At 47.1% G+C, this 27,939-nt stretch overlaps 2 protein-coding genes and 1 long non-coding RNA gene across 6 annotated transcripts in view; 1 reads left to right on the forward strand and 2 right to left on the reverse strand.

Annotated features, from left to right (window-relative positions):
• Positions 1–8,475, reverse strand: part of tafa3b (TAFA chemokine like family member 3b) — a 123,758-nt gene extending 115,283 nt beyond the window's left edge. For all 3 annotated transcript variants that reach the window (XM_038819808.1, XM_038819806.1, XM_038819807.1), the window contains exon 1: positions 7,944–8,475. In XM_038819808.1, coding sequence (XP_038675736.1) covers positions 7,944–7,972 — 29 coding nt within the window. In that variant the 5' untranslated portion in view covers positions 7,973–8,475. The remainder of the gene's footprint in view (positions 1–7,943) is intronic.
• LOC119978293 lies at positions 8,256–26,796 on the forward strand. The gene is made up of 3 exons (XR_005463419.1): positions 8,256–8,361; positions 10,079–10,169; positions 26,593–26,796. It is a non-coding gene; the product is annotated as an uncharacterized LOC119978293 (long non-coding RNA).
• LOC119978291 (protein phosphatase 1H-like) overlaps positions 15,055–27,939 on the reverse strand; it is a 55,066-nt gene continuing 42,181 nt past the window's right edge. For both annotated transcript variants that reach the window (XM_038819804.1, XM_038819803.1), the window contains exons 5-10: positions 26,411–26,495; positions 25,207–25,325; positions 23,315–23,378; positions 19,736–19,843; positions 18,346–18,497; positions 15,055–16,496 (exon numbers count right to left, since the gene is read on the reverse strand). In XM_038819804.1, the coding sequence (XP_038675732.1) occupies positions 16,358–16,496; positions 18,346–18,497; positions 19,736–19,843; positions 23,315–23,378; positions 25,207–25,325; positions 26,411–26,495 (667 nt within the window). In that variant the 3' untranslated portion in view covers positions 15,055–16,357. The remainder of the gene's footprint in view (positions 16,497–18,345; positions 18,498–19,735; positions 19,844–23,314; positions 23,379–25,206; positions 25,326–26,410; positions 26,496–27,939) is intronic.

Raw genomic sequence — 27,939 nt, forward strand, 5'->3', positions numbered from 1 at the left:
CACTGGGTTAGGTATGTAGTAAAGCTCCCTCTACACTGTCCACATACATTTTTCCCAGGACTGGTAAAACAAGGATTTAGATACAGAATAAATGTCCCTTCACACTATGTCCATCAAACATTCCCAGAATAGGCGAGCTGGGGCGGGAAGGGTGGGTGATATGTTCCTGGAAGGGAGCTTCGCGAGTTTGAGGAGCTTGGAGGAGAAATTTGGGTCGGTAAGGGAAAATGATTTTAGATACCTACAGTTGCGGGACTTTGTTCGTAGACAGGTCCCATCTTTCCCACGCCTCCCGCCAATGGGGATCCTCGACAGAATAGTCTCTAGGAGGGAAGAAGGGGAGGGCAGAGTCTCAGGTATATATAAGGTGCTCATGAGGGAGGAAGGGTCCCAGACAGAGGAACTGAAACTTAAATGGGAGAAGGAGATAGGCGGGGAAATGGAGGATGGGCTGTGGGCAGAGGCCCTGAGTAGGGTAAATTCGACCGCGACATGTGCTAGGCTCGGGCTGATCCAATTTAAGGTCGTTCACCGGGCCCATATGACGGTGGCTCGGATGAGCACATTTTTCGGGATAGAGGACAAATGCGCTAGGTGCGCGGGAGGACCAGCGAACCATGTTCACATGTTTTGGGCATGCCCTGAGCTGAGGGGGTACTGGGAGGGATTTGCGGGGGTCATGTCCAAGGTGCTAAAAACAAGGGTGGTGATGAGTCCAGGAGTGGCAATTTTTGGGGTTTTGGAAGACCCGGGCGTCCAGGGGGAGAAAGAGGCCGATGTTTTGGCCTTTGCTTCCCTGATAGCCCGGCGACGAATATTATTGGCGTAGAGGGACTCAAAGCCCCCAAAGACTGAGTGGTGGCTTGCGGACATGTCGAGTTTCCTGGGGATGGAAAAAATTAAGTTCGCCTTGAGGGGATCTGTGCAGGGGTTCACCCGGAGGTGGCAACCATTCATTGACTTCTTTGCGGGAGAGTGAGCGTCAGCAGGGGGGTGGGGAGAGGCGGGGGGGGGGGGGGGGGGGGTAGAGTAGAGTAGGAGGGAAAATATGGCGGGTAGTACCAGTGGGAGGGGAGCGGGCTTGTGCAATATGGTACGATGGAAGTATTGAAAGTACGTGGAATTTTGCACATTTTTGCCTTTTTTGCTTTTTTTCTGATGAAGTCTGTAACTGTTTATAAAGCCAAAAACTACCTCAATAAAATTGTTTATTAAAAAAAAAACATTCCCAGAATAGTGAAGTATGGGGTTCAATACAGAGCAAATCCTCTCTGTACTGTCCCCGTCACACACTCCCAGAACAGGTACAGCATGGGGTTAGACACAGGGACAAGCTCCCTCTACAATGCTCTCATCAAACATTCCCAGGACAATTGCAGCAAGATATTCGATACAAGCTAATGCTCTCTCTACACTATCCTCATCAAATACTCCCAGATCAGACACAGCATAGGGTTTGATACAGAGTAAAGCTCCCTCTACACTGTCCCCATTAAACCCTCTCAGGACAGATACAGAACGGGCTTAGGTACAGAGTAATGCTCCCTCTACACTGTCCCCATCAACCACTCCCAGGATAGTATAGCACAGGGTTAGATATCAAGTAAAGCTCCCTCTGCAGTATGCACATAAAATTCTTCCAGGGCAGGTACAGTAAGTGTTTAGATACAGAATAAACATCCTTCCACACTGTCTCTGTCAACCACTCCCAGGATAGTACAGTGCGGGGATAGATACAGAGCTAAGCTTCACTCCATTGTCCCCATCAAACACTCACAGGACAGGTGCCATACAGGATCCGATACAGAATAAGTCTCCCTCTGCACTGTCTCCATTAAACACGCCCAAGTCGGGTACAGCACGGGGTTAGATACAGGGAAAAGCTCCTTCTCCTTTGTCCCCATTAAACACGCCCAGGTCAGGTACACCACAGGGTTGGATACAGAGTAAAGCTCCCTCTACACTGTCCCCATCAAACACTTCCAGGGCAGGTACAGCACAGGGTTAGATACAGAGTATAGCTCCCTCTACACTGTCCCCATCAAACACTCCCAGGGCAGGTACACCACAGGGTTGGATACAGAGTAAAGCTCCCTCTACACTGTCCCCATCAAACACTCCCAGGGCAGGTACAGCACAGGGTTGGATACAGAGTACAGCTCCCACTACACTGACACCATCAAACACTCCCAAGCAGGTGTGGACTATTTGAGTGTAACAAGTACAGTGAATTTGTGATCATTAAACAATTCAAAGGGACAATGTTAAACAGGAGTAATCACACTCAGTAACTAATGAGTATTTGAATTTCTGATTTGGAGACGCATCAGTCATTAGCTGTCACCATGTCACAACATGTTCATCTAATGTCACAGCTCAATGTGCATATGCGAGAGACCATGATCAGAAGGGACAGGTGACAGGAGGCTCTTGTTAGTCTCTACAATGCTCTACATGTTTTGAAGGTCCATGTTAAGATTTGTAAGAGTCGCAACCGCTATGGAACAGGCAAATAGTTGCCAGACCTATTACAGAACTCATAAGGTTCTGTTGTTTAAATCTGAAAAAATTGATCCTGCCTCTTTTTCCTGGAAAAACTGGCGTCTTTGGCAATGAAGTGAGGCAGGTGTCCGTGAGGTGCAGGTATTTGAACTTCAATCGGACACACAGGTGGAAAGTGGTAATGGGTCATTTTAGGGCACATATTGAGTTAGATCGGCGACATCTCCCGCACCCATCAACAGCACCAGGAACAAGGATAGCGGATGCATGGAAACATGACCACCTCATCCACCTCAGGTACATGCAGCATTCCAACTTGGAACTCTTTCACCGTTCCACCATTGTCACTGGGTCAAAATCCACATCATTGTACGTGTAGCTACACCACATGGACGGCTACGGTTCAGGAATTCGGTTCACCGCCACCTTATTTTATCGATTGCTGCTAATATAGACTAGAAATGTTAATGGGCGGGGTTCTCCGTTGGTTGACGCCGAAATCGGGAAACATGAACGGGTCGGAGAATAGGTTCAGACGCCAAAAGCGCGGCGTACGTCAGTTTGATGCCACATTGCAATTCTCCAATACCTCAACAGTGCCATCAATGTGGTCTGGAACACACTGTTTGCATGTCATTAGCAGGCCCGATCCGGCATTCTCCGGATCTCTGCGATTCTCCGCTTCCAATGGGCTGAGTTCCCGACGGCGCAGTTCACTTCTGCTTTTAAAAATCGTGAAACCGGCGTCGTGGCTGATGAGGCTGAGAGAGGAGGTACGGAAAGTGTCCAACGTCGCCATATTTTGCTGACAGTTGTGCCGCTGACCGGGGGGGGGCTTCTGCCAGGACTGGGGGGGGGGAGGGGCGGGGGGAGCAGCAGGGGGTGGCCAGGAGGTGGGCTGTGGGTTCGAGGTGGACGGAACACTTTGCCACAGCCGAAAAGGCAGCCATAAAGCTGCGCACGCCGCTGACAGCCCGCTATGCACTTAGGGCCATGGGTCGTATAGGGGGTCCCCCCAGGCCACCCGCTCTGGGCCCAGCCATCCCATCAGCTGCATGGGCGTACTCCAGCACCACCAGTGCCATCTTGTTGGCTGGGATGGTTTGTGTGGGGAGTGCAGTGTGTGTATGCAGCTTGTCAGCCTCCCGAGTGTCAATCACGGACCTGGCGATCCCCACACCATTTCCCCTTGGAATCGATTGTGGTCCACCTGGTGCCAGTTCTAGCCCCTCAACAGTCACTGAAGCGGTCCAGGTTAACCGCCAGTTTTGCTGTCGTGAAAATCCGTGAATCCTGCATCGACGTTATCACTTAGTCTCAGGAACCGAGAATCCCGCCCAATATTTTTTATTTGGGAAAGGTCGGCTACAGATGGGCGATAAATGTTGGCCTTGACAGTGACGACCATATCTTGAGAATGTGTTTTGGAATTTTCCTCACACAAGTGACAATAAATTAATGGAAGCCAAAATAATTTGTAAAACAATCGACTGCTTTATTATGGGCTTCCAGCATCTCTCTGGGTGGATAATTAAGGTGGGACACAATTATATCAATATTCTGGCTACAGCAGGTCAAAGGCTAGGAATCCTGCAGCGAGTAACTCACCTCCTGACTCCCCAAAGCCTGTCCACCATCTACAAGACACAAGTCAGCAGTGTGATAGAATACTCTCCACTTGCCTGGATGAGGGCAGCTGCAACACTCAAGAGGCTCAACACCATTTAACAAAGCAGCTCAATTGATTGGCAGCCCAGCCTCCACCTTCAACATCCACTCCCTCCACCACCGACGTACAGTGGCAGCTGCGTGTGCCATCTGCAAGATGCGCTGCAGCAACTCACCAAGGTTTCCTTCGACAGCTCCTTCCAAACCTGCAACATCTAACATCAAGAAGGCCAAGAGCAGCAGATGCATGGTTACACCACCACCTGGAAATACCCCCTCCCCCAAATCACTCATCCTGACTTTGCACTATATATAGTGGGCTCTCTTCCTAACAGCACAGTGGGTGTACATACACCACATGGATTGAAGCGGTTCAAGAAGGCAGCTCACCACCACCTTCTCAAGAGCAATTAGGGATGGGCAATAAATGCCGGCTTAGTTCACATCTGATGAAATCATTCAAATGACCTTGTAACTGTGGTGCCCGATGTCTTTATAATAAATTATTTGGGCTCGTGTCAAGGTTTATGATCGGAATTTCCTAGGAGTGGATTCCACACTGCCGCAATAATCTGCTGGGAGTGCTGTGGAAAATGCTGCTTTCTGGAGCCTCTCCCCTTTCTCGGGTGCCTTCCTGTAAGCGGAGACAGGAGTGAGGCCGTATATCCCCACAGAGCCCATTACAGATGGTATCATACCCTCACACTCACATTCAGTCACATCTGCTCTCACATTCACACATGCACGTGGACAGAGTTTCCGAAGTACGTTCAGAGGAGTTTTCTCGATGAGCTTGTTTTTGGTCCAGTGAGGTTGGGGACATTGCTGGAACTGGTTCTGGGAAAGCGAAGTAGATCAAGTGCCTATGTGGGAAATGTAGGGAGCAGTGATGATAACAAACCTTCTGATGCAACAGAAGTAGACCATGAGCAATCAAGTGATTGGAGGAAATAAAAGCAGAGATAGAGCATGAGGAGAGATTGGCAGCCAACACGGAAGGAGTTCGGAAGTCTTCATTAGCACATTCTCCCCGTGTTTGCATGGGTTTCGCCCCCACAACCCAAAGGCGTGCAGGCTAGGTGGATTGGCCACGCTATGTTGCCCCTTAATTGGAATAAATGAATTGGGTACTGTAAATTTATAAAACAAAATAAGTCTTCATTAGACATCTAAAAGGGTAAAAAGGTAGAGCGAGGAGGGGTGAGGAAGGTTAGGGACCAGTCAGGGGCTCTCTGCACGGATGCAGAGGGCATGGCTGAGGTACTAAATGAATACTTCACATCTGTGTTGCTGTTGAGGTGACGGTGAAGGAGGAGGTTATTGAGACATTGGATAGGCCGAACAGCCTCTTCAGTGCCATAAATGACTGACTGACACACACACGTATTCTCACATTCAGAGGGGGAGGCGGTGGCGTAGTGGTATTGTCACTGGACTAGTAATCCAGAGACCCAGAGTAATGCTCTGAGGTCCCAGGTTCAAATCCCGCCATGGCAGATGGTGAAATTTGAATTCAATAAAAAAATCTGGGATTAAAAGTCTAATGATGGCCATGAAACCATTGTCGATTGTCGTAAAAACTTCACTAATGTCCTTCAGGGAAGGAAATCTGCCATCCTTACCTGGTCTGGCCTACATGTGACTGCTGACCCACAGCAATGTGGTTGACTCTTAACTGCCTCCTCAAGGGCAATTAGGGATGGGCAATAAATGCTGGCACAGCCTGCGACGCCCACGTCCCATGAACGAATAAAAAGAAACTCATATAGACACACACTTTCACAAATTTACACACACTTATTCATATTCACACTGACTAAAAATTCAGAGAAAAGAGATAGTAGAAAGGCTGACTATACTTAAAGGTGATTCGTTGCCAGGAGCAGTTGCCAGATGCCTTGGAGGATGTTCAGGGAATAAGAGTGGAAATTCTGTAGTTATTGTCCATGATCTTCATGTACTTCTGCTTCGGTACACGAATAGTGCCAGAGAAACGGAGAATGGCAAATGTGTACAAGCTTGTTCCAAAAAGTAGCTACATGTTAGTTAGTTCAATCTCGGTGGCAAAAAAGCTTACAGAAACGGTAACCCTGGGCAAAATTAACAGTTATATGGACAAATGTGAATTAATTAAGGAAAATCAGCAAGAACTTGTTAACAAATTGCACTTAACAAAATTGATTGAGTTTTTTCGATTTGTTAGCAGAGGTTTAATGTGGGCGATGCGGTGTACATAGATTTTCAAAAGGCCTTTCAAAAGGTCCAACATAACAGGTTTGCCAGTAAAACGAAGCCTGTGGATACTGATTCACGGGGAACAGAGAGTTGCAGCGAGCAGCTGTTTTTGAAATCAGAGGGCAGGATACACTCAGCGATATATTAGTGAGCTGCAATTCGATGTGCAGGTCTTAATCTCCAAATTTGCAAGTGGCACAGAACCTTGTGAATGATTGCCAATGATTGAAGGAAATAATCTTTCAGGGGATCGAGCAGGGGAGTGGGACTGACTGGGTTGGTCTGCGGGGAGCTGGCATGCACTCGATGGGCTGAACGACCTCTTTCTGTGCTGTAAGACACTGACTGACACACACACATATTCTCACACTCATATGTACACACACTTACGCAAATACACAAATGTGTGCACACACATTCATATATATATATATATATACACACACTTACACATTCTCATTTACACACACACAATTTACATTCTCACACACATATATATATATATACACACACACACACGTGTTCTCGCACTTGCATAAACATTCAACATTGACGCACACACACACATTTACAGATATTCTCACACTCAGGTATAGACACTCCCGCTGAAATACATTATGAACATATATTTCAGCTCTCCTTTCACACAAAAATGAAAGGACTGGGAAATACCTCGTGTTCTACCCAATCTCTCCCACAAATGCTTCACAACAAAGACACTCACCACCCACCCCACCCAGAGTCACTGGCAGATAGAATCCCAGGATAAGTGTGGGGATCAGGGAGGGTGGGGGTTTATACCAAAACCGAAAGCTTCATCTCTGAGTCCCTGGACTGAACTGAGTCCAGGTGTTCAATTTGACACTGATTTTAGTCTCTAGATATTTCTCCCTCCTTTACCACAGGCACGGGATGATTTAATCATTCACTTATTACAGTAAATGTCACTCTGCGCATTTTTAAAATGACTCAGCTGATATTAAAGTGTAAAAAGGATTTGAACCATATTAAATTCCATTTGAACATTATTCCAGTCCTGTTAGACAGCAAGAAATACAGGGGACCTTTTTAAGTTACTCCATAAACATGAGCTTAGCTTTGCGCTGAATGAATGAGTTGGCAGTCAGTCAGCAGCAATGAATCTGCTAAGTTATCAGGGGGATAGGTAGAAAAGCGAGGAATGCCCGGGTCTAGAAGTTTCCAGGAGTCTCTAACTTTATCCTAATTCAAAAAGCCCAGGGACATTGTACCACTTCCACCAGAGAGAAGAGAGTGGGAGAGAGGAGGGGAGAGAGAGAGACAGAAGGAGAGGGAGAGACGGAGAGAAAGAGAGAATAAGAGAGGGGAGGGAGATGGGGAGGGAAAGAGAGAGGGAGACAGGGAAAGAGAAAGAGGAGGAAGACAAGGAGGGAGGGATAGAGAGAAGGAGGGAGAGAGGAGAGGGGGAAAGAGAATCAAGGAGAGATGGAGGGGGAGGGAGCAAGAATAAACATTCCACTCACTCAACCTTCTTCCAATTTCCCTTCTCTCTTCCTTACCTGTTGTCCTGTTCTGAACACAGAAGCATTAGTGACAGTCCATTCCTTTAAATCCTCCCAACATCAGTAACACCATCCTGGGTTGTTCCACAGTGCTGAAGACTGTCAACAATGCCGTCCTCTCTCACCACTTCCTCAGACTCCACTCGGCTCATCAACCTGAGGATAGTTTGCCCAAACCCCCCCTCCCCCCCTTCCTCAAACGGTGGATTTTGGGAGGAGGGGGTGGTTGTTTTCTGGAATAAAACCTGTTCAAACTTTCGGTCTGGTCGCCTCGTCAGCGTCGCCACTTTATCTCCTGGTGAAGGCGGCAATTATTCTAGCCAAGGCAAGGACGAGGAGAGGCAATTCCAGCTATGACCTGGGGCTTATTTGTGCTTTGGTATTTGTTTGCAGCTGTTGTTCTTCAGTGTTGCTGGTAAGGACAATGTCTATTGGCACCGTCCGTGTGTAGTGTGTTGTTTAACAGAAGAGATAAGCGGCTGGCGGGTCTGAGATAGTGTGTGATGTGTGCGATCTGTGGTTAGAGGGAGCTGGGCTGGGCTGGGCTATTTTGCTCCTGCTGCTGCAGATGCTGTCGTTGCTCCACAGGGATCTCACACTCGGTGTGCTGGGGCACAGTGCCACCCTGAGATCACTTTGACAAAGTGCAGGCAGCAACAGGGATCCTAACAAGGAAACAAGATGTAACGGCAGGGCAGCATGATAGCAGAGTGGTTAGCCCAGTCGCTTCACAAGCGCCAGGGTCCCCGGTTCGATTCCCGGCTTGGGTCACTGTCTGTGCGGAGTCTGCACGTTCTCCCCGTGTGTGCATGGGTTTCCTCCAGGTGCTCCGGTTACATCCCACAGTCCAAAGATGTGCAGGTTAGGTGGATTGGCCATGCTAAATTGCCCTTAATGACCAAAAAGATTGGGTGGGGTTACTGGGTTACGGCGTAGGGTGGAGACGTGGGCTTAAGTCGGGTGCTCTTTCCAAGGGCCGGTGCAGACTCGATGGGTCGCGTCTACACTGTAGACTCCTTCTACACTGTACATTCTATGACTCAGGTGATAAGCTGACCACTCTAGACACCCCGATACAGAACAAATCAGAAACACTACCTCCGTAACCTCCTGCAGACCCTACACCCCTGTGTGTGTATGGAACTGATAATCTGGAGAGAGTTGCAAAACGGGATGCTAATTCGGTACCGACTGTTTTACACCATTGTATAAAGGTCACAAGGTAAAAGGGGGGGAAACATAAGATCGCAAAGTGATCTGTGTTTAAAAACTGCTGGAAGAGTCACTTGCTTTGTTCTTGATACTCTGCTGCCACCATGTGGTGGCCGTGTAATTACACACACAACAATACACAACTCACCTCTGCCACTTAAAGTGGTTGGAGGTAATATTTTCACCTGTTGTTAGTCTGTAAACAATACATGTCAAAAACTGATGGATGAATTTCAATACACTCGGTAGCCAGAGAGGGAATAATCCAGGGAAAAACCATTTAGTTTTCACGAGTAGGCTTCAATGAAGTTACTGTGAAAAGCCCCTAGTCGCCACATTCCGCCCCTGTCCAGGGAGGCTGGTACGGGAATCGAACCATGCTGCTGGCCTGCTTGGTCTGCTTTAGAAGCCAGCGATTTAGCCCAGTGAGCTAAACCTGACGATCCTTCAACAAAAGGGCAAATTGACTTTTTTGTTAGAATTTTTGGGGTTGTTGTATTTCGAATGCTGCTGATAGTTGTAGAACGTGGTGGAGCCTTGGGTAGCCCAGTGGCTAGCACCACTGCCTCACGGCACTAAGGACCAGGTTCGATTCCAGCCCCAGGTCACTGTCCGGATGGAGTTTGCACATTCTCCCCGTGTCTGCGTTGGTCTCACCCCCACGGCCCAAAGATGCGCAGAGCAGGCGGATTGGCCACGCTAAAATGCCCCTTAATTGAAAAAACAAAGAATTGGATATTCTATGTTCTTAACAAAATATTAAAGTAAAAGAATGTGGTGGAGTGCCTCAGCTGCTGTGGTAGAATTTGTCACTGCTGTCAAAATGTGAGCAGAGTTTTCAGAGCTGGTTGTCGAATGTGGATTGGTCTGAAATCTCCTCAGTGAGATGGGAACCTTTAATTAAAAGTATTTTTTTTCAGCTTTGTCGTTACAGAGCACCAACACAGCAGGGAAAAGCCCCAAGGGAAAGCTGCTGCGTAATTGTAACAGCGTTAACTAAGGGAGGCAGAGGTGTGCACTTCTTATATTTACTCATTCACAGGGTGTGGGTTGGGTAGGTGGGAATGTATTGCCCATCAAAAGTTGGTGTGATGAGCTGCCCTCTCAAACCGCTGCAGTCCATGTGGTGGAGGTGCACCCATTGTGCTGTTCGATAGGGAGTTCCAGGATTTTGACCACAAACAGTGAAGGAACAATGATACCGTTCCAGGTCAGGATGGTGAGTGGCTTGGAGGGGAGCTTGCCGGTGCTGGTGCTCCCATGTCTCTGCTGCCCTGGTGCTTCTCGGTGGTAGAGGTCTCGGGATTGGAAGGTGCTGTCGAAGAAAGCTTGGTGAGTTGCTGCAGTGCACAACGCAGATGGTACACTGTGCAGCCACTGTATGGTGGCGGATGCGATGCTAATTAAGCAGGCTGCTTTGTCCTGGAGTTGTTACTTTTCTTGCAAACTCCCACAGCTCTCACACATTCTCCCTCCCTTCAGCTTTGACGCATTCTCCCCCCCACCCCCTTCAGTTTTGACAAAAAGCCAAAGCACTCGAAACGTTAACTCTGCTTTCCCTGCTTATGGATGCTGCCAGACCTGCTGAGGTTTGCTAGCTTCCTCTGCATTCAGATTCCCGCAACCGTGAGTCACTGTTGTCAGGGGCTGGTTTAGCACACTGGGCTAAATCGCTGGCTTTGAAAGCAGACCAAGCAGGCCAGCAGCACGGTTCAATTCCCGTACCAGCCTCCCCGAACAGGCGCCGGAATGTGGCGACCAGGGGCTTTTCACAGTAACTTCATTGAAGCCTACTCGTGACAATAAGCAATTTTCATTTCCTTTGTTTAACTACAAAATTTCAGTGATACCACTACAAGGCAAGCCCACTATTGCTGCAGGAAAGGTATATCACTGAATGTCTTACAACTGCTTCCATTCTGCTATGGAAATTTAAGGAACTTCAAAAACAAAACATGTCTTTCTGAAAAACAGACTTTTCTAGCTTGCCTGGAATGGCTACTTCAAACTTTGCCTCTTCACTTTTGCTTTCTTCCCCACACAGAGCTGTACCCCAGGAGGTCTCACATGGCCACCACCAAAAACAGCTCAACATCTCACCTTAAATATCCTTTTTCCCTTCCATCTTCAACGCTATTGTCCCCAGAACCTCTTTGAAACTTACCTTTTCCAAAACATAAAATTCTTTCAAACTATCCGCATTGCCCCCACTTTCAGATCAAATAAAATGCAACAACTTTTCCCTGTTTATTTATTCCAATTTGTAACACATTTTACTCCCCTTTGAAATTTAACAGCTGAAAATACAAAAATGTACGTATCTCCTTATGCAAACTTCTATCCACTGCTTCTTTATTTATACAAAATTCAATTGGCCATGCAAACAGCAAACGCATGCCTTTAACACCTACACTCACTTCATGTCTCAAACCCTCTCAATCAATCAATCCCCAGTTTTATTAAATTAGTTTCACACACAGGCTCACAAGTCAACTTTACAGAATAATGCAATAGACCCCCCAAAATATTTTTAAAATATCTCTCATCACAGTATTCCATCACACTCCTGACTTGTGCTGTTTAGATGATATGCGTGCTCTGGGGAGCCAGGAGGTGAGTTACTCCCTGCAGAGTCCACATCTTCCGACCTCCTCTTGCTGCCACAATATTTATATAAAATGAAATGAAAATGGCTTATTGTCACGAGTAGGCTTCAATGAAGTTACTGTGAAAAGCCCCTAGTCGCCACATTCCTGCGCCTGTCCGGGGAGGCTGGTACGGGAATCGAACCGTGCTGCTGGCCTGCCTTGGTCTGTTTTAAAAGCCAGCGATTTAGCCCAGTGCAGTTTCTGGTTACTCAGAACCCTCAGGATATTGATAATGCAGGATTCGGTGATGGTAATGCCATTGAATGTCAAAAGGAGATGGTTAGATTTCCTCCATTGAGTGATGATCATTGCATGGTACTTGTGTACTCAGGTGGGGGGGGGGGGGGACCTGATTCCCATAAACTCCAGTGTTGCTAAGGCTCCTTGATGCCATGCTTGATCATGAAGGCCCCGCTTTCTCAACCTTGCCGCTAGCCTGAGCTGTGGTGATCCTCAGATTAAATCACCACCAGTCAGCTCTCCCCCTCAAAAGGGGAAAGTAGCCTATGGTCATCTGGGACGACAGCAACTTTCCCTTTGCTCGATCAAATGCCGTCTTAAGTCACGTGGAGTCACTCTCACCTCACCCCTGAAGTTGAACTCTTCTGTCCATGTTTGAACTAAGGCTGTATTGATGTCAGGAGCCGAGTGGCCCTGGCAGAAACTAAACTGAGTGCTAGTGTTCCTCCTGAGTAGCCTCTTCAATATATCTCTTTGCAAAGAAAACGTGCGCCCTTGACGATTATTTGGGATTTTTCAAAGTGAATAAGGTGAGTGGAAACGGTGAAGATTTGGCAGAAATCCAAGAACAAAGTGATTTTGTACTCAATGCATTTATAAATTCAAGCCATTGAGTACAAAATAAGTAAGTTATGACGCACCTTCGTAAAACACGACTGGTTCAGTCTCAACTGGAGTATTGTGTTCAATTCTGGGCACCACATTTTAGGGAGGATGTGAAGGCTTTTGAGAGAGAGCGTTCTGATTCTCATTGCTGGAAGGATCAAGAACCAGACAAAACCAATTTACAGTGATTGGCAAGTGAACCACTGGCAACAGGAGACAAAACGTCTTTCCCAAGTAATGGTTAGGATCTGGAATGCACGGTCGGAGAGTCTGGTGGAGGCAGATTCAATCGTGGCCCAGCTGATGTGGTTTTCACCTTGGACAGGTTAAAAAGTACATGGAAAAGACAAACCAATGGATTCCCCCGAGGCTCAGGGCTGGCTCCAACCCTGTTGAAAATGAAATGAAAAACGAAAATTGCTTATTGTCACAAGTAGGCTTCAAATGAAGTTACTGTGAAAAGCCCCTAGTTGCCACATTCCGACGCCTGTTCGGGGAGGCTGGTATGGGAATTGAATCCACGCTGCTTGGCCTGCTTTAAAAGCCAGCTATTTAGCCCTATGCTAAACCAGCCCCTGTTCAGCTACCTCCCGAACACGCACGCACGCCCACACGCACACACGCACACACACACACAAAGGACGATTTGGAAATAACGTTCCCACACAGGATTTATTGCACAAGATAAACAAGTATCTGGTCTCAAACCCAATGTAACAACTGCCTGGTTTCAACCTTCCAAGTGTGGTGCACCATCAACAGGTTCAGGACCAGCCACGGCCACAGCCCCTGCTTGGCCAACCTCCGCAGGTGGGGCATTAGTGTCAGCCCCCTATGTGCCTGTGTGCGCCACATCATAGAGGAATGTCCGATCCAGAGGCAGCGGAGGACTATCCGCACTCAACACAGCAGGACGGGGTGGTGTTGCCTGGCTCAGGGACTTTGCATTTGCTTAATAAAATTCAAAAGGAAATTAGATAATCATCTGAAGACAAAACAAAGGTTTGCAGGGCCATAGAGCAAGGCGGGGACTAGCTGAGTGGGACTGGCGGAGTTTCCCTTGCAGACAGCTAGCACAGACACAATGGGCCGAATGGTCTCCTGTGCTGTAACCATTCTACGATTGTTGCAAAGCTGAAAGGACTCAGTGGTGAGAAGGACTATCTATACTGTCTCTCTGCAAGTGTGTCTGCATATTTAACAGGAATAGGGTTGAAGGGGTGAATGGTCTCCTCCTGATCTTTTGGCACCGAGAGAACTTTGCGTCGCCAGAGTCCACGCTAACTCCATCTTTAGTTACAGGCAGTAAAACTCTTTATTCATGTTAATAACTTTATGACGACAGATATTATTCACAATTCTTCAACAGCTTCTCCTCGCAGACTGATGGACCAAAATAGCAAACTTAATATTTGAAAGAGTTCCTAAGACACAGAGGAGGGTACAGTACTAACGTTTACCAAGTTGGTGAACAGGGTTCCACACAAATGCCACCCAACCTACGTCCATTTTGCAAGGGCTTCAAAAAGTTCATTATTTCTCAAGCAGAACAAATGTTAGTAATGCATGAGGCCAGTATTCAAAGAGGTTTCCTCCAGAGAGTTGTTCATTCCTGGGTCTCATTAAGGATTTACACTTTCTCCACATCAAGAAGGAACGCCATTGGGAAGTGTGGTGGGGAAAAGGCACTGGAATAATCATTGAACCATCATAGAATCCCTAGTGCAGGAGGAGGCCATTCGGCAAGGAGGCCATTCAGCCAATTCTAACCCCACCTAACCTGCGCATCTTTGGACTGTGGGAGGAAACCGGAGCACTCGGAGACAGCCCACGCAGACACAGGGGAACGTGCAGACTCCGCTCAGACAGTTGCACAAGGTCGAAATCGAACCCAGGTCCCTGACACTGTGAGACAGCAGTGCTAACCACTGTGCCGATGTGCCACCCCAATCATCTAACTATTCGATGTTGCCCTGGGTGGAGATGATGGAGGGTTCAACTGATTAGACATATGAGAATTGACTTCGCCAATATTTAGCTTGTGAGATATTTAAGATGGTTAAAGCTTTTTCTTTTAAATGGGGGCGAGGATTCCTCATTCTGGGTAGAACTATAAAAGCAAAATACTGCAGATCCTGAAAATCTGAACTAACGTTTTAAAGAAGAGTTATCAGACTTTTCATAGGGCAGCACGGTGGCGCAGTGGTTAGCACTGCTGACTCATGGCGCCGAGGTCCCAGGTTCGATCCCGGCTCTGGGTCACTGTCTGTGTGGAGTTTGCACATTCTCCCCGTGTTTGCATGGGTTTCGCCCCCAGAACTCCAAGATGTGCAGGGTCGGTGGATTGGACACGCTAAATTGCCTCTTAATTGGAAAAAAAATAATTGGGTACTCTAAAAATGTTTTTTTTTTTAATTTGATGGGTTTTTAAAAAAATATCAGACTTTTCAATTCTGCCCGAGGTGTTTCTGGAGATAATATCACATCCGTGTCTTTTCCCTCTATTCAATATTTTGATAACTTAGAAGTGTTGAAAGAAACAGTAATTGTTACTGTCTGCTCTGGTTTTTCGACCAGTTATGTTTGCAGTCCTGCCCAAGAGTTTAATCCGGAATTCCTGCTCGCCCCAGGGCAATCTTGGACGATTATCAACCCAAAATGTGCCTTCTGTCCGTCTCCAATAGTTTCTATTTTTATTTCAAGTTTGCAGAACATCTTAACTTTCTTTAAATTTCATAAATACCTCTCTCTCTCTCTGTCAAAGACTGGAAACCAAAGATTAAAAATAGCAAGGTGGGTACAGTGCGAAACCTCAGCCCGTGCTCAGATCAGAATGATCACCCGACTGGACATTGCGCTCGGATCAGCAGCCTTGTCCGGATAGATTCTGGGCATTAGTCGCGCACCGTTCCATACAGGACTTACAGACATTGGAACCTCCAATATGTCAGCTGTGGTTTAGTGTGTAGCACATGCACTCACACTTTGAGCCTCTCTCCACAAAGTTCAAACTAATGCGCCCAATGCAGTACTGAGGGAGTGCAACACTGTTGCAGGAGCTGCCTTTTGGAAGAAATATTAAACTGAGGCCCTGTCTGTCCTCTCAGGTGGATGTATGCCCACAACAATGTTTGGAAGGACAGGGGTTCATCCCTCAACCAACATCACTAGAAAAGAAATGATCAGCAGATTATTTGGGGCATTGCTGCTTGTGGCGTCTTGCTGTGCACAAAGTGGTTACCGTCATTCCTACATTAGCAAGACGACTACATTTCAACTGTACTTCATTGGCTGTAAAGCACTTTGAGATGTCCCGTGCTGAGGTTGGGAAAGTTGCTATCCGAATGCAGGCTTTTCTTCTTCTGCTGCTGCTTCTGCTGGGAAAGATAAGGGACGGGACTTGTCGAGCAACCCGCCACATGTTTTTCGGCAGCGGGTCGCGGCCCGCCGGAGGCAGGATCTTCTGTCAAAGGGTTTTCCTACGGAATGCACCAGAAAACCCAGGGCGGGGGTGCACTGTCAGGGCGGGGCAGGAAGATCCCACAGGCCTGAATGGCTGGAAAACCTCGCTCTATGTTTCAAGCGGATGGGAGAAGCAGATTAAACAGGAGAGGAGAAAAGAAGATCCGCCAAGGGTGTTTCCACCCGAACAGCTCCATTCCCAGTCTTTACCGAGTTCCAGGAAAGACACAGTCCAAAAACAGGTCATGTATGACCGTAAAGAGGAATAACAAAGACAGAGATGTCGTCGCCCGAGCCCAGTCTGTCGTTGGATAGCCGCCAGCCATGTTCCTTCAGGATTCCGCGGGATCTCATCACCAAGTCCTCAGCAGCCATCGTGAATCTGTAGAGAGGATTACGTACAATCGTATCATATGGAATGTACAGCACAGCAACAGGCCATTCGGCCCAACACAGCATGCGCTGGTGCTTACACACTACATGAGTTTCCTCCCATTGCATCAATCTCATCTCAGCCTTTCAGAATATCTTATTCCCTTCTCCCTCATCTGCTCACATCACTGGTTTTTGAAAGCACCCAAAGCTATTGTCCCCGCATCAGCCTCAATTTCGGAATTAATTCACTTTGGAGCATGTGAAAAGCCCAGGATGACTGGCTAGCTTACTCAATAGAGCGCAAGACCCTTGATCAGGGTGGTGGGTTTGAGCCTCATGTTCGGCGCCAGTGTTTGGGAGTGGCACGGTGGTTAGCACTACTGCCTCACAGCACCAGGGACACAGGTTCGATTCCAGCCTTGGGTCACTGTCTGTGTGGGATTTATGATGTGGAGATGCCGGCATAGGACTGGGGTGAGCACAGTAAGAAGTCTTACAACACCAGGTTGAAGTCCAACATGTTTATTTCAAACACTAGCCTTCGGAGCACTGCTCCTTCCTCAGGCGAATGAAGAGGCATGTTCTTCCTCTTCATTCACCTGAGGAAGGAGCAGTGCTCCGAAAGGTAGTGTTTGAAACAAACCTGTTGGACTTTAACCTGGTGTTGTAAGACTTCTTACTGTGTGGGATTTGCACATTCTCCCAGTGTCTGCGTGGGTTTCCTCCGGGCGCTCAGGTTCCAACTCCCCCCCCCCCCCCCCACACAGTCCAAAGATGCGCAGGTTCGCTGGGATTACGGGATAGGTAGGGGTGTGGGCCTAGGTGCGGGGCTCTTTTGGAGGGTCAGTGCAGACTGGATGGGCCGGATGGCCTCCTTCTGTACTGTAGGGATTCTATGGAATGGAATGCAAAAAAAAACAAGCTGGAAAACAGGCCTTCCTCTCTCCAAGTGGGACTGTTACGTTGCTCAGGCGAATAGAGGTGGCATCAGGCACCTGGGCACTGGCGCCCATTTGGTGCCAGGAAGGGAGGCTGGAGCGGCGTGAACCGCTGTGGAGGCCAGAATCAGTTGGCCCCTCGCCTGTTTCGCTTAGTCTCAATTTTGGAGAATCGCGCCCAAGGTTTTTTTTTAAATTTAGATTATCCAATTCATTTTTTCCAATTAAGGGGCAATTTAGCGTGGTCAATCCACCCACCCTGCACATCTTTGGGTTGTGGGGGCGAAACCCACGCAAACACGGGGCGAATGTGCAAACTCCACACGGACAGTGACCCAGAGCCGGGATCGAACCTGGGACCTCAGCGCCGTGAGGTAGCAGTGCTAACTCACTGCGCCACCGTGCTACCACGAGAGCACAAGGGTGAAGCAGAATATTTCCACCAGTTACAAGATGTGAAATTCTCAATAGAATAGTGGGCTTATTAATGAAAGCTAAATCCACTGTCAGAAAAGGAATCAATGAGGACTTTGGCAATGATACCTTCCTTTGGTTTGAGACATTAACCCAATGCCCTTTCTGCCCCCTGAGATGCACGTAGAAGATCCAATTACATCACCCAACCCAACATCAACCAAGCAGCGTTCCTAAAATAATCTGGCTGCTACGTCATTGCAGCATGTGGGATCTTGCTGTGTTTAAATGGACTGTTGTGTTCCCCAAGATAGTGACCGCTCCTCGATAACTTGATGGACTAGGAGTGCATCCTGATGCTGTGCAAGGTGCTATATAAATGCAGGTTCGTTGAAACCTTTTGCACCACTCCCCTTTATATCTCCATGTGTCCCTGGATCTCCACGTTTGGTTCCGAGGGGGAGATCACTTAGACTTTAGGAAAATCCGATCAGCTCCACCAACCTGTTCGGATTGTCGGGCTCGCAGTTGGAGAGCATGCGGGTGACCGCGTCTGCCACCTCTCGGTCCGAGACTACATCCCACAGACCATCAGTGCCGAGCACTATCACATCGTCCACTCCATGCTCATACTTTGCGACATCGTACACTTTCACCTGCCAAGGTAACAACAGAGGCTTAGATTTGTATCAAACTAGCACCTTTGCAACATCAGTTACATAATATTTATGATGCAAAAAGAACAGACCATTCGGCCCAACAGATCTCTGGCAGCGTTTATGCTCCACACGTGTGTCTCTACCCCATCCCATTCAAACAAAACAGCCTTGAACTACTTTCTCCCTCATGTGTGTATCTAACTTATAGAATCATAGAACTTACAGTGCAGAAGGAGACCATTCAGCCCATCGAGTCTGCACCGATACTTGTAAAGAACACCCTAACTTAAGCCCACACTATCCCCATAACCCAGTAACCCTACCTACCTTTTGGACACCAAGGGCAATTTAGCATGGCCAATCCACCTAACCTGCATATCTTTGGACTGTGGGAGGAAACCGGAGCACCCGGAGGAAACCCACGCAGACATGGGGAGACCGGGCAGACTCCGCACAGACCGTGACCCAAGCCGGGAATCGAACCTGGGACCCTAGAACTGTGAAGCAACAGTGCTAACCACTGTGCTACTGTGTCACCCCCTCAAATGAAGAATTCTTTATTGAATTTATTAGTGACGAATTTATATTTATGGCGACTGTTTTTACTCTGTATCGAATCCTTATGTAGTTCAGATAAGTTCTAGCAGAGAGTTTTGCAGAAGGTGTTACTTATACAGGTGACAGATGGGGAACAGTTCTATAAGAGTTGTGGCTGGCGATCCCACCAGAACATGAGCCCCAATGAGTGGGCTCAGGGAACTCAGCTCGGTTCTGTGCATCAGTAAAGCACAAAGGGCGGATTAAACAGAGCCTGGGGGAGGTGGACTGACTCTCAGGGATAGGGAGCGATTCAGCAAAGCCGACTGAAGCTCAGACATACACCAGGCCGGGGGGGGGGGGGGGGGGGGGCTGACAGGGGACGGGATAAGTGTCACGAGGAAGCAGGGCTCCACGTTCTGACCCACAGACAATCCGTGTGTACCTGAACTTTCTAAACAGGAGTGCTAAAATGTTGATTTGGAAAATAACTGAACCAGAAGACTCTATTGAACATTGATCAGCAAAGCTAATGGAAGTCAAGCTCATTGCCCAGGGTTTATTCCACTCCTCTCCAGTCTAATGCTGGATGAAAAGCAGAAAACCCTCCACAGAATCAAAGTTTCTCCGTATCTACTGGATTACTCCTTCTTCCAGGAAAGTTGGCACTTTTGATAAGTGCTATTGCTGGTTCTCACCTCTGGTATGCAAGACAGGAAAGGTTTGATGTGGATATTGGAACAGTAGACCTTCAGGTTGTGATCGCCCAGCCCACGAGTGACACCAATGGTTGCCATGACACGAGCCTGGGGGAGTGGGGGGGAAAATGTCAATAAATTAATACCTCCGTAATCCTCGTTTACCAGGGTAAACCCCCAAGAGCAGGCTAAATATGTTGCTTGTACTTTGACGTGTGTAGAGGAAGTGTTACCTCTTGGGATGTTCCCCCAACACTTGTGGTCAGACAATAGTTTGCATAAACTGGGTCTCATAATAAACTGAAACTCGTGCCATTATTCTAAGCAGCCCACAGCAGCGCGTTCCCAGGTTCAACAATGAAGTCCCTAGTCTTGGCAAACCGCCCAACTAGCAGGTCCCCAGAGGTGCTGATCCCGCCCTCCCCTCCCTTCCCAGAAGGGGAAATTTCAAACAAAATGTGCCCAAAATCATTACTTGTTTCATGAGAGAGTAAGACTCTGCAAAATCCAGGCACTCTCCGTCTTTAACAATACACATCGGAATTTCATCTTCATCTGACAGAAAAGATAGTTCAATTGTACCAAAAACAGAATATGACCAGCTGCAGCTTTCAGTGGTTCTGTGTTTCTGTTCAATATAAAACACAATTTTACTGGTGTGTGCCTTGGCATTACTCAAGTGTCGTTCGCACATACTTCTGGTATAAGTGGTAGTGTGCTGGCTAAACTATTGGGTGAGGCTAAACTATTTGGCAGAAAGACAGCGTATTGTATCTAAGTTTGCTGACGATGCAAAGATTGGTGGGAGTACAATCTGTGGTGGACATACAAAGAGTCTGCAAAGAAATATAGACAGGTTAAGTGAGCGGGGGAAAAGGTAGCAGATGGAGTGCAACTTGGGGATGTGTGAGGTTATCCACTTTAGTCGTAAGGATACAAAGCAGAATGTTTTTTTAAAAAGACGCAAGGCTTGTAAATATTGAAGTTCAGAAACACTTGGATGTAGTACGAGTAACATTGAAAGAGAACATGTAGGTACGTGCAAATGGCATATTTGCCTTTATTTGAAAGAGGATTAAAGTACAGCAAATCTTGCTACTATGTTATGGGGTTTTGGTGAGACTTGCACCTGGAATACTGTGTTCAACTTTGGTCTTCGTAGTTAAGGAAGGATATACTTGCATTAGACACGTTACAGTGAAGGTTCACTGGATTGGTTGCTGGATTGAGAGAGTTGTCCTATGACGTGACGATGAATAAATTGGGTTTATATTCTCTGCAGTTTCAAAGAGTGAGAGGTGATCATCTCATTGAATCATGGGTTTTGACAGGGCAGACACAGGTCGTTTCCGCTTTCTGGGAAATCTAGAACACAGGGCAACAGTCTCAGGATAAGGCGCCAATCATTTAGGACTGAGATGAGGAGAAATTCCTTCACTCGAAAGGTTGTCAATCTTTAGAATTCTCTGTCCTCTCTGTCCCTGAGAATTGAGGATGTAACATTGTTGAATATTCTTAAAACTGGGATAGACAGACTATTGCTCTGTTAAGGGAAATTTACATTAGAGGTTATTCATTTAATCTCTTTATTTTATTATGTTTAATTATTAGGTTATACCTGCAATAGTGTGGACTGACAACCACGGCAATCTAATTCTGCAATGACCTGATAAGTAGGGTTAGTGGCGAGTCATTCTCTAACTGACATACTAACACATCTGCAATGTTCCGATTAATTGCTGAGTCGTTCTGTGGCTGACAAACTGACCATTAACTTTTGAGACACCCATTATCCTTGTAATGGTGAACAAAGAGTTGCGAGCATTAGATAATGAATGGTCTCAGAGGAATGTGATTGGAAGCCAATTGTTGCTAGGGGGGTCTAATTGACCGTGTATGTAACCCCCCAAGCTAATTAGGAACTGACCCATGTACATGTGAGGCTATTAGCCGTTGTACAATTGAATAGGTGACCACGAGCACTACGGAGTGCCTGGCTTTCTCCCAAAAGCTTTTGCCAATAAATTGACTTGACTCAACTCTTTGGTGTGAATAAGTTATCTTCCACTTCAGCACTCTCAGGGAATCAAGGGAGATGGGGAACAGGGTGGGGGAATGGAGTGGAAGCCCCCCCAAGATCAGCCATGATCCTATCGAATCGCAGAGCAAGCTTGCTGGGACATAATGCTATCCCGGATCCTATTCCTGATGTTTTCTAGACTGGACACAGATTTAAGATTATTAACAAATACACCATAGCGAGGGAAGAGGAGGAGAAACTAACAGGTGGATGAAGCAGATTCAGTAGCAACTTTCAAAAGGAATTAGATAAATACATAAAAAGGAAACACAACAGGCAGAGAGCGGAACTAATTAGGCAGCTCTTTCGAAAAAATTTTGCAAATTGTGTTCTCATCCTCAAGGACTCAAAAGATCAGTGGCGTGGCAATGTTTTAGAGTGGAGTAAAGAAACCAATGTATTAACAGTTTAGGAACCTGGAACGAAAGGTGTTAAGGGATGGCTAGAAGCTACAATCCATGCATAGATTTTGCTCAGACTTTATGAATAGATTTTTCTGAAGTGAATCCTAGTTGCCCACGTTACTGCTCATCAACCCACATACATCAACATTTCAGATAAACTGTTCCAGCCATCAGGTTAACTTCATTGGACGAGACATTAAACCAAGGCTGGAGTTGCAATCAATATATTGCTGTTTAAAAACAAGCAGAGAAGCTCCCACCAGCATGCTGATCAAGATTTATCCCTTAACTCCAACAGATTGTCTGGTAATTTTATAGAATGTTACAGCAGAGAAGAGGCCATTCAGCCCATTGAACTTATACTGGTCCTTTGTGAAAAAAACCTCTCCAATTAACCCTATTCCCCCTGCTCTTTCCCCCATAGCCCTGTCAACAAACTTTAACAACTTTCTCAACTTGCACTGCAACTTTCAGTGATTTTGTTTACACACAACCCAGACCTTTCCATTCCTGCACCTCTTTAACATTTAGTTTACATGACTACGGTCAACAAACGCTGAACTCAAATGGTATAAGAGGCATCAAGGTGTCCGATGAGCCATGGTCATATTAAATTGGCACAGCAGGCTCGATGGGCTGAATGGCCTACTCCTGTATTGTTCCCAAGTTCCAATGCTCCTAATTCACTGTTATGCAAGAAAACCAATATGTCATTGGCTATGAAATGCCTTTGCGGTGTCCACAGAGTGTGAAGGGCCATTAGAACACAAGTTTGCTGTTTCTTTCATAAATGGTCCAAACATATAGGAACAGAAGTAGGCCATTCAGCCCCTTGAACCTGTCCCACCATTCAATGAGATCATGGCTGATCTGTGACCTAACTCCATAAACCTCTGCCTGTGGCCCATATCCCTTAATATCTTTGCTTCACAAAAGTCTATCCATCTCAGATTTAAAATTAACAACAGTTCGAGCGAGAGAATTCCAAACCTCTACCACCCTTTTGAGTGAAGAAGTGATGACATGTGGAGCAAGGCTCTCTAGCACTTGCGTGATTTACAGTGTTTGCCAGATGGTTTCTGTTAAATACTTTACCTTTTTTCCTTCACCATATACCAATGGGAACTTCAGATCATCCTTCTCTATGGTCTTGTACGCCCTGCGGGAAGAAGGAGGGAGGTTGGAATAACCCGTGATTAAGATTAGAGTCGCTGCTTCTTGACAATTCTTTCAAGGTTGGAAGACTCACAGAATTCTAAAGCACAGAACAAAGACCATTCAGTCCACCGGGTCTGCGCCAGCCCTTTGAAAGATCAATTAGTCCCACTTCTCAACCCACTACCCCCCCCCCCCCCCCCCTCACCAACCCCCCCAGCCCTGCAACCTTTTCCTTTTCCAGTATTTACCCAATTTCATTTTGAAAGTGATTATCGAATCCCCTTTCACAGCCGTTTCAGACAGCAGATTCAAGAATAGAACAGCTCACTTGTGTGGGAAAAATATTTCCCCCATCGTGCCTCTGCTCTTCTGTCAATGATCTTAAATGTGCCTTTTGGTTCCTGAAGTCCCCCACCCCCATGCCAGTGGAAACAGTTGCTTCATATTTACTCTGTCAAACCTCTCGTGATTTTGAACGCTTCTCATCTTCTTCTACTGCAAGAAGCTTCTCCAGTCTCTCCACATCATCACCCCTGGTACCATTCCAGTAAATCATCTCTGCGCCCTCCCCGCCATCTTGACATCCTTTGCTAAAGTGTGGCGCCCAGAATTGGGTCGAAATAGTGGTTTTTTTAAACCACAGAATCCCTCCACTGCAGAAGGAGGCCATTCGGCCCATCGGGTCTGCAATGACCCTCTGACAGTGCACCCTAACCATGTCCACTTCCCCCCCCCCTCCCCTCCCCCCACTCTTTCCCCCCCCCGTCATCTAAACTGCACACCCCAGGACACAAGGCCAATCCACCTATCCTGTACATGTTTGAACTGTGGGAGGAAACCCACGCAAACACGGCGAGAACGTACAAACTCCACACAGTTACCCAAGGCTGGAATTGAACCCAGGCCCCTGGAGCCGCGAAGCAGTAGTGCTAACCACTGTGCCATTCAACTTCCTCGCTGCAATGATATTCAGCAGCCCAACAGTAGGGCACCTTGAATGAAATAGAATGAGCGACAGATTTTATTGGCACCCAATCCTTCTGAGTCTCGTCATCTACCCAAATTAGTTATTGAAGGATACGGTATGAATCTAGAGAGATTTCACCCTGTCTATTGCCCAGACCAGGCCCACCTTGGCCTCGCCCTCAATACCGCTCCTTCTGTCCATCTCTCCATCAAGACCCTGTGTCTCAGGGTTTCAGCATGTTGAGCAAATGCTCAGCAGCATGGTGGCACAGTGGCTAGCACTGCTGCCTCTCAGTGCCAGGGACCTGGGTTCAATTCCGGCTTTGGGTGACTGCCTGGATGCAGTTTGCACTTTCTCCTGTGTCCGCATGGTTTCCTCCGGGTGCTCCAATTTCCTCCCGCAGTCCAAAGGCGTGCAGGTTGGGTGGATTGGTCATGTTAAAATGCCCCTTTGTGTCCAAAGATGTGCAGGTTAGGTGGGATTGCAGGGAAAGGGTGGGGAGAGGGCCTAGGTAGGATGCTCTTTCAGAAGGTCGGTGCAGACCCAATGGGCTGAATGGCCTCCTTCTGCACTGTAGGAATTCTGTTCTATTGAAATGCAGTACAGTAGCGATTTACTCAACCCGAGGCTCACCCCAGTTTTCTGTATCCTCTAACCCCACTTCCAACCCTCTGAGGGTTTCCCTATCCCACCATCCATCCCTCCCCCTAAACCTGCACAAAGACATTTGCCAGTGCCTATTTATTATCTTGCTGTTTCTCCCACTGCACCCCCCCCCCCACCCCACCCCCAACCCCTCCCCTGCCCTAACCTTCCCCGCCCCCAATTATGAGCCACTGATGGTAAGTAGTCCCTTCCTCACCAGCCGGTCATGCTGTAATCCCGAAACAACATTTTACGTCCAATTTCCCGATGCTGGATTCTCCTGGGAAATTCCAAATGTGTGAATTCGTTTCCAAGGAGATGCGGCTGTAAATATCCCTGAACGACAAAAAACAGAAACACGCATTTAATTAGCGCACTTTCCCAACGCACTGCACAGGAGCAATGATCAAACACACTTTGACACTGATATTCGGACGGGTGTTCAAAAGTTTGGCCAAAGAGTTACGTTTTAAGGAGCATCCTAAAGGAGGAGATAAAGAGGTAAAGAGGCCTAGGGAGAGAATTCCAGAGCTTAGGATCTCCGTAGCTGAAGACAAGTTTACCAATGGGGGAAGTGATAAAAATCAGTTACCTTCAAGAAACCAGAATTGAAGCTGCGCTAAGATCTCGGAGGGTTATAGAACTGGACGAGGTTTTGAGAGGGCGAGGCCACGGGGAGATTTGAAAACAAGGATGAGAATTTTAAAATGGAGGTGATACTGGACAGGGACTCATGCAGCTCAGCAAATACAGTGGGCGGCAATAGGTCAATGGGATTTGATGAGGAAAATGTGCACGCACTGATTTGCAAACCATTGGCTCACACACAGTTTGCTTCCACAGCCCTGGAAAAGCTGGATAGGTACACGCAATGGAGGTACTGAGGGCAATTCCTAGGCTGCAGTGAATTAGTTGATTGCAGTGAGCATGGTATAAACTGGTCTTTGGGGATAGTAAACAGATAAACTGTTTCTTGTGACATTGGTTGAGGAACAAATACTAGCCAGGCTAACAGCAATGATTGCACTAAAACCATACAATGCAGAAGGAGGCCATTCAGCCCATCGAATCTGCATCGACTATCTGAAAGAGTACTCACCTAGGCCCACTCGCCTGCCCTACCCCCTGTAACCCCGTGCACTGATCTTGGGCAATGCTCCTAACCTGCATAGCTTTGGACTGTCGGAGCACACACAGGGAGAATATGCAAACTCCATACAGTCACCCAAGGCCGGAATCGAACCTGGTCCTCTCAGCAGTAGTGCTAACCGCTGTGCCACCATGCTGCCAACTCCCTGCTCCCCCTCAAAATAGATGGTTAGATCTTCCCATGTCCTCATAACTTGTCCACCAAAAAAAAGTTTATAAAAGAATAATTCTATTCAGAAGGTAAAATGGAAAGGCAGAAAATACGTTCTTACTAAATACTGCAGTCGCTGCCGCTCCGATTCAGGAGTGAACTCATTGGACAGTGGGATAGTTTCACCATTACGGATTAAAATGGCTCTGAAATTAAAATGAAAAGTATCAAGTCATGGAACAAATGTTAAAGCTGTACAAGGCTCTCGAGTTAGATTATCAAGAGCTTGTTCTTTTCTTGCAGAATTGTGAATCTCTGGAGCAGGCACTGGACTTGTGCGTTGGACACCAACTCACTGAATTCCTTTGAAAGAGACTTGGGTCTGCATCGCCCGTGACAGACATCAGCTTGGAGAAGAGACAGGAACAATGGGAATTATCAGGCTCGAAGGAGTTACTGGAATAAATTTAATCGATCAGGGTTGGGGGAGATCAGAAAGGAATTTCCCAGATTATCTGATTTTTACCTGGTATTTTCTTCGCTCCCAGATCACGAGCGGGTCAATATGAACATACAAAATAGGAGCAGAGGTGGGCCACTCGGCCCCTCGAGCCTGCTCTGCCATGCAATAAGGGGCGGTATTCTCCCTTACCCAGCGGGGCAAGGGGGTCCTGGCGGGACGGAGTGGCATGAACCAATCCAGCGTCCGCCCACCCCAAAGGTGCAGAATCCTCCGTACCTTCAGGGGCTAGGCCGGCGCCAGAGTGGTTTGCGCCCCGCCGGCTGGTTTAGCACAGACGAAGACAAAGGCAGGCAAGCAGCACAGTTCAATTCCCGTACCAGCCTCCCCGAACAGGTGCCGGAATGTGGCGACTAGGGGCTTTTCACAGTAACTTCATTTGAAGCCTACTTGTGACAATAAGCGATTTTCATTCATTTCATTTTCATTTCAATATGATGGCTAATCTGTATGTGCTTCCCATCTACCCCGAATAACCTCTGATGCCAAGAATCTATCTACTTCTGCTTTAAAATATGCTTTAAAATATTCAATGACCCTGGCCTCCACCTCCTTCTGAGGCAGAGGGTTCTAAAGTCACAAAACCCTCAGAAAAAAATTCTCATCTCTGTCCCAGAAAGGGCAACCCCTAATTTGAAAACAGCGCCCCCTAGTTCTGGACTCACCCACAAGAGGAAACATCCTTTCCATATCCACTTTGTCGAGACTGCTCAATGTCTTATGTGCTTCAATCAAGTCACCCCTCACTCTTCTAAACTCCAGTGGGAACAAGCCCAGCCTGTCCAGTCTTTCCTCAAACGACAACCCGCACATTGCGGGTATCAATTGTGTAAACCTCCTACGAAAAACTGGTTCAAATGCATTTAACCCCTTCCTTAAATAAGGAGACCAAAACTGCACACAGTTTTCGAGTCTCACCAAAGTCTCAGCAGTCTCATCGATGGCCAGTATAACTTAAGCATTACACCCTTACTTTTAGGTTCAATTTCTCTCGTAATGAAGGATAGCATTCCATTAGCCGTCTTAATTACTTGCTGTACCTGGATCCCAGCTTTTTGTGACTTATGAACCAGAATGCCTATATCTTGGAATTGCACCTTGAAATTCTGTGGCCGTTCTCCATTTAAGTA

The sequence above is a fragment of the Scyliorhinus canicula genome, chromosome 15, assembly GCF_902713615.1.
Source record: "Scyliorhinus canicula chromosome 15, sScyCan1.1, whole genome shotgun sequence".
Classification (NCBI taxonomy): domain Eukaryota; kingdom Metazoa; phylum Chordata; class Chondrichthyes; order Carcharhiniformes; family Scyliorhinidae; genus Scyliorhinus; species Scyliorhinus canicula.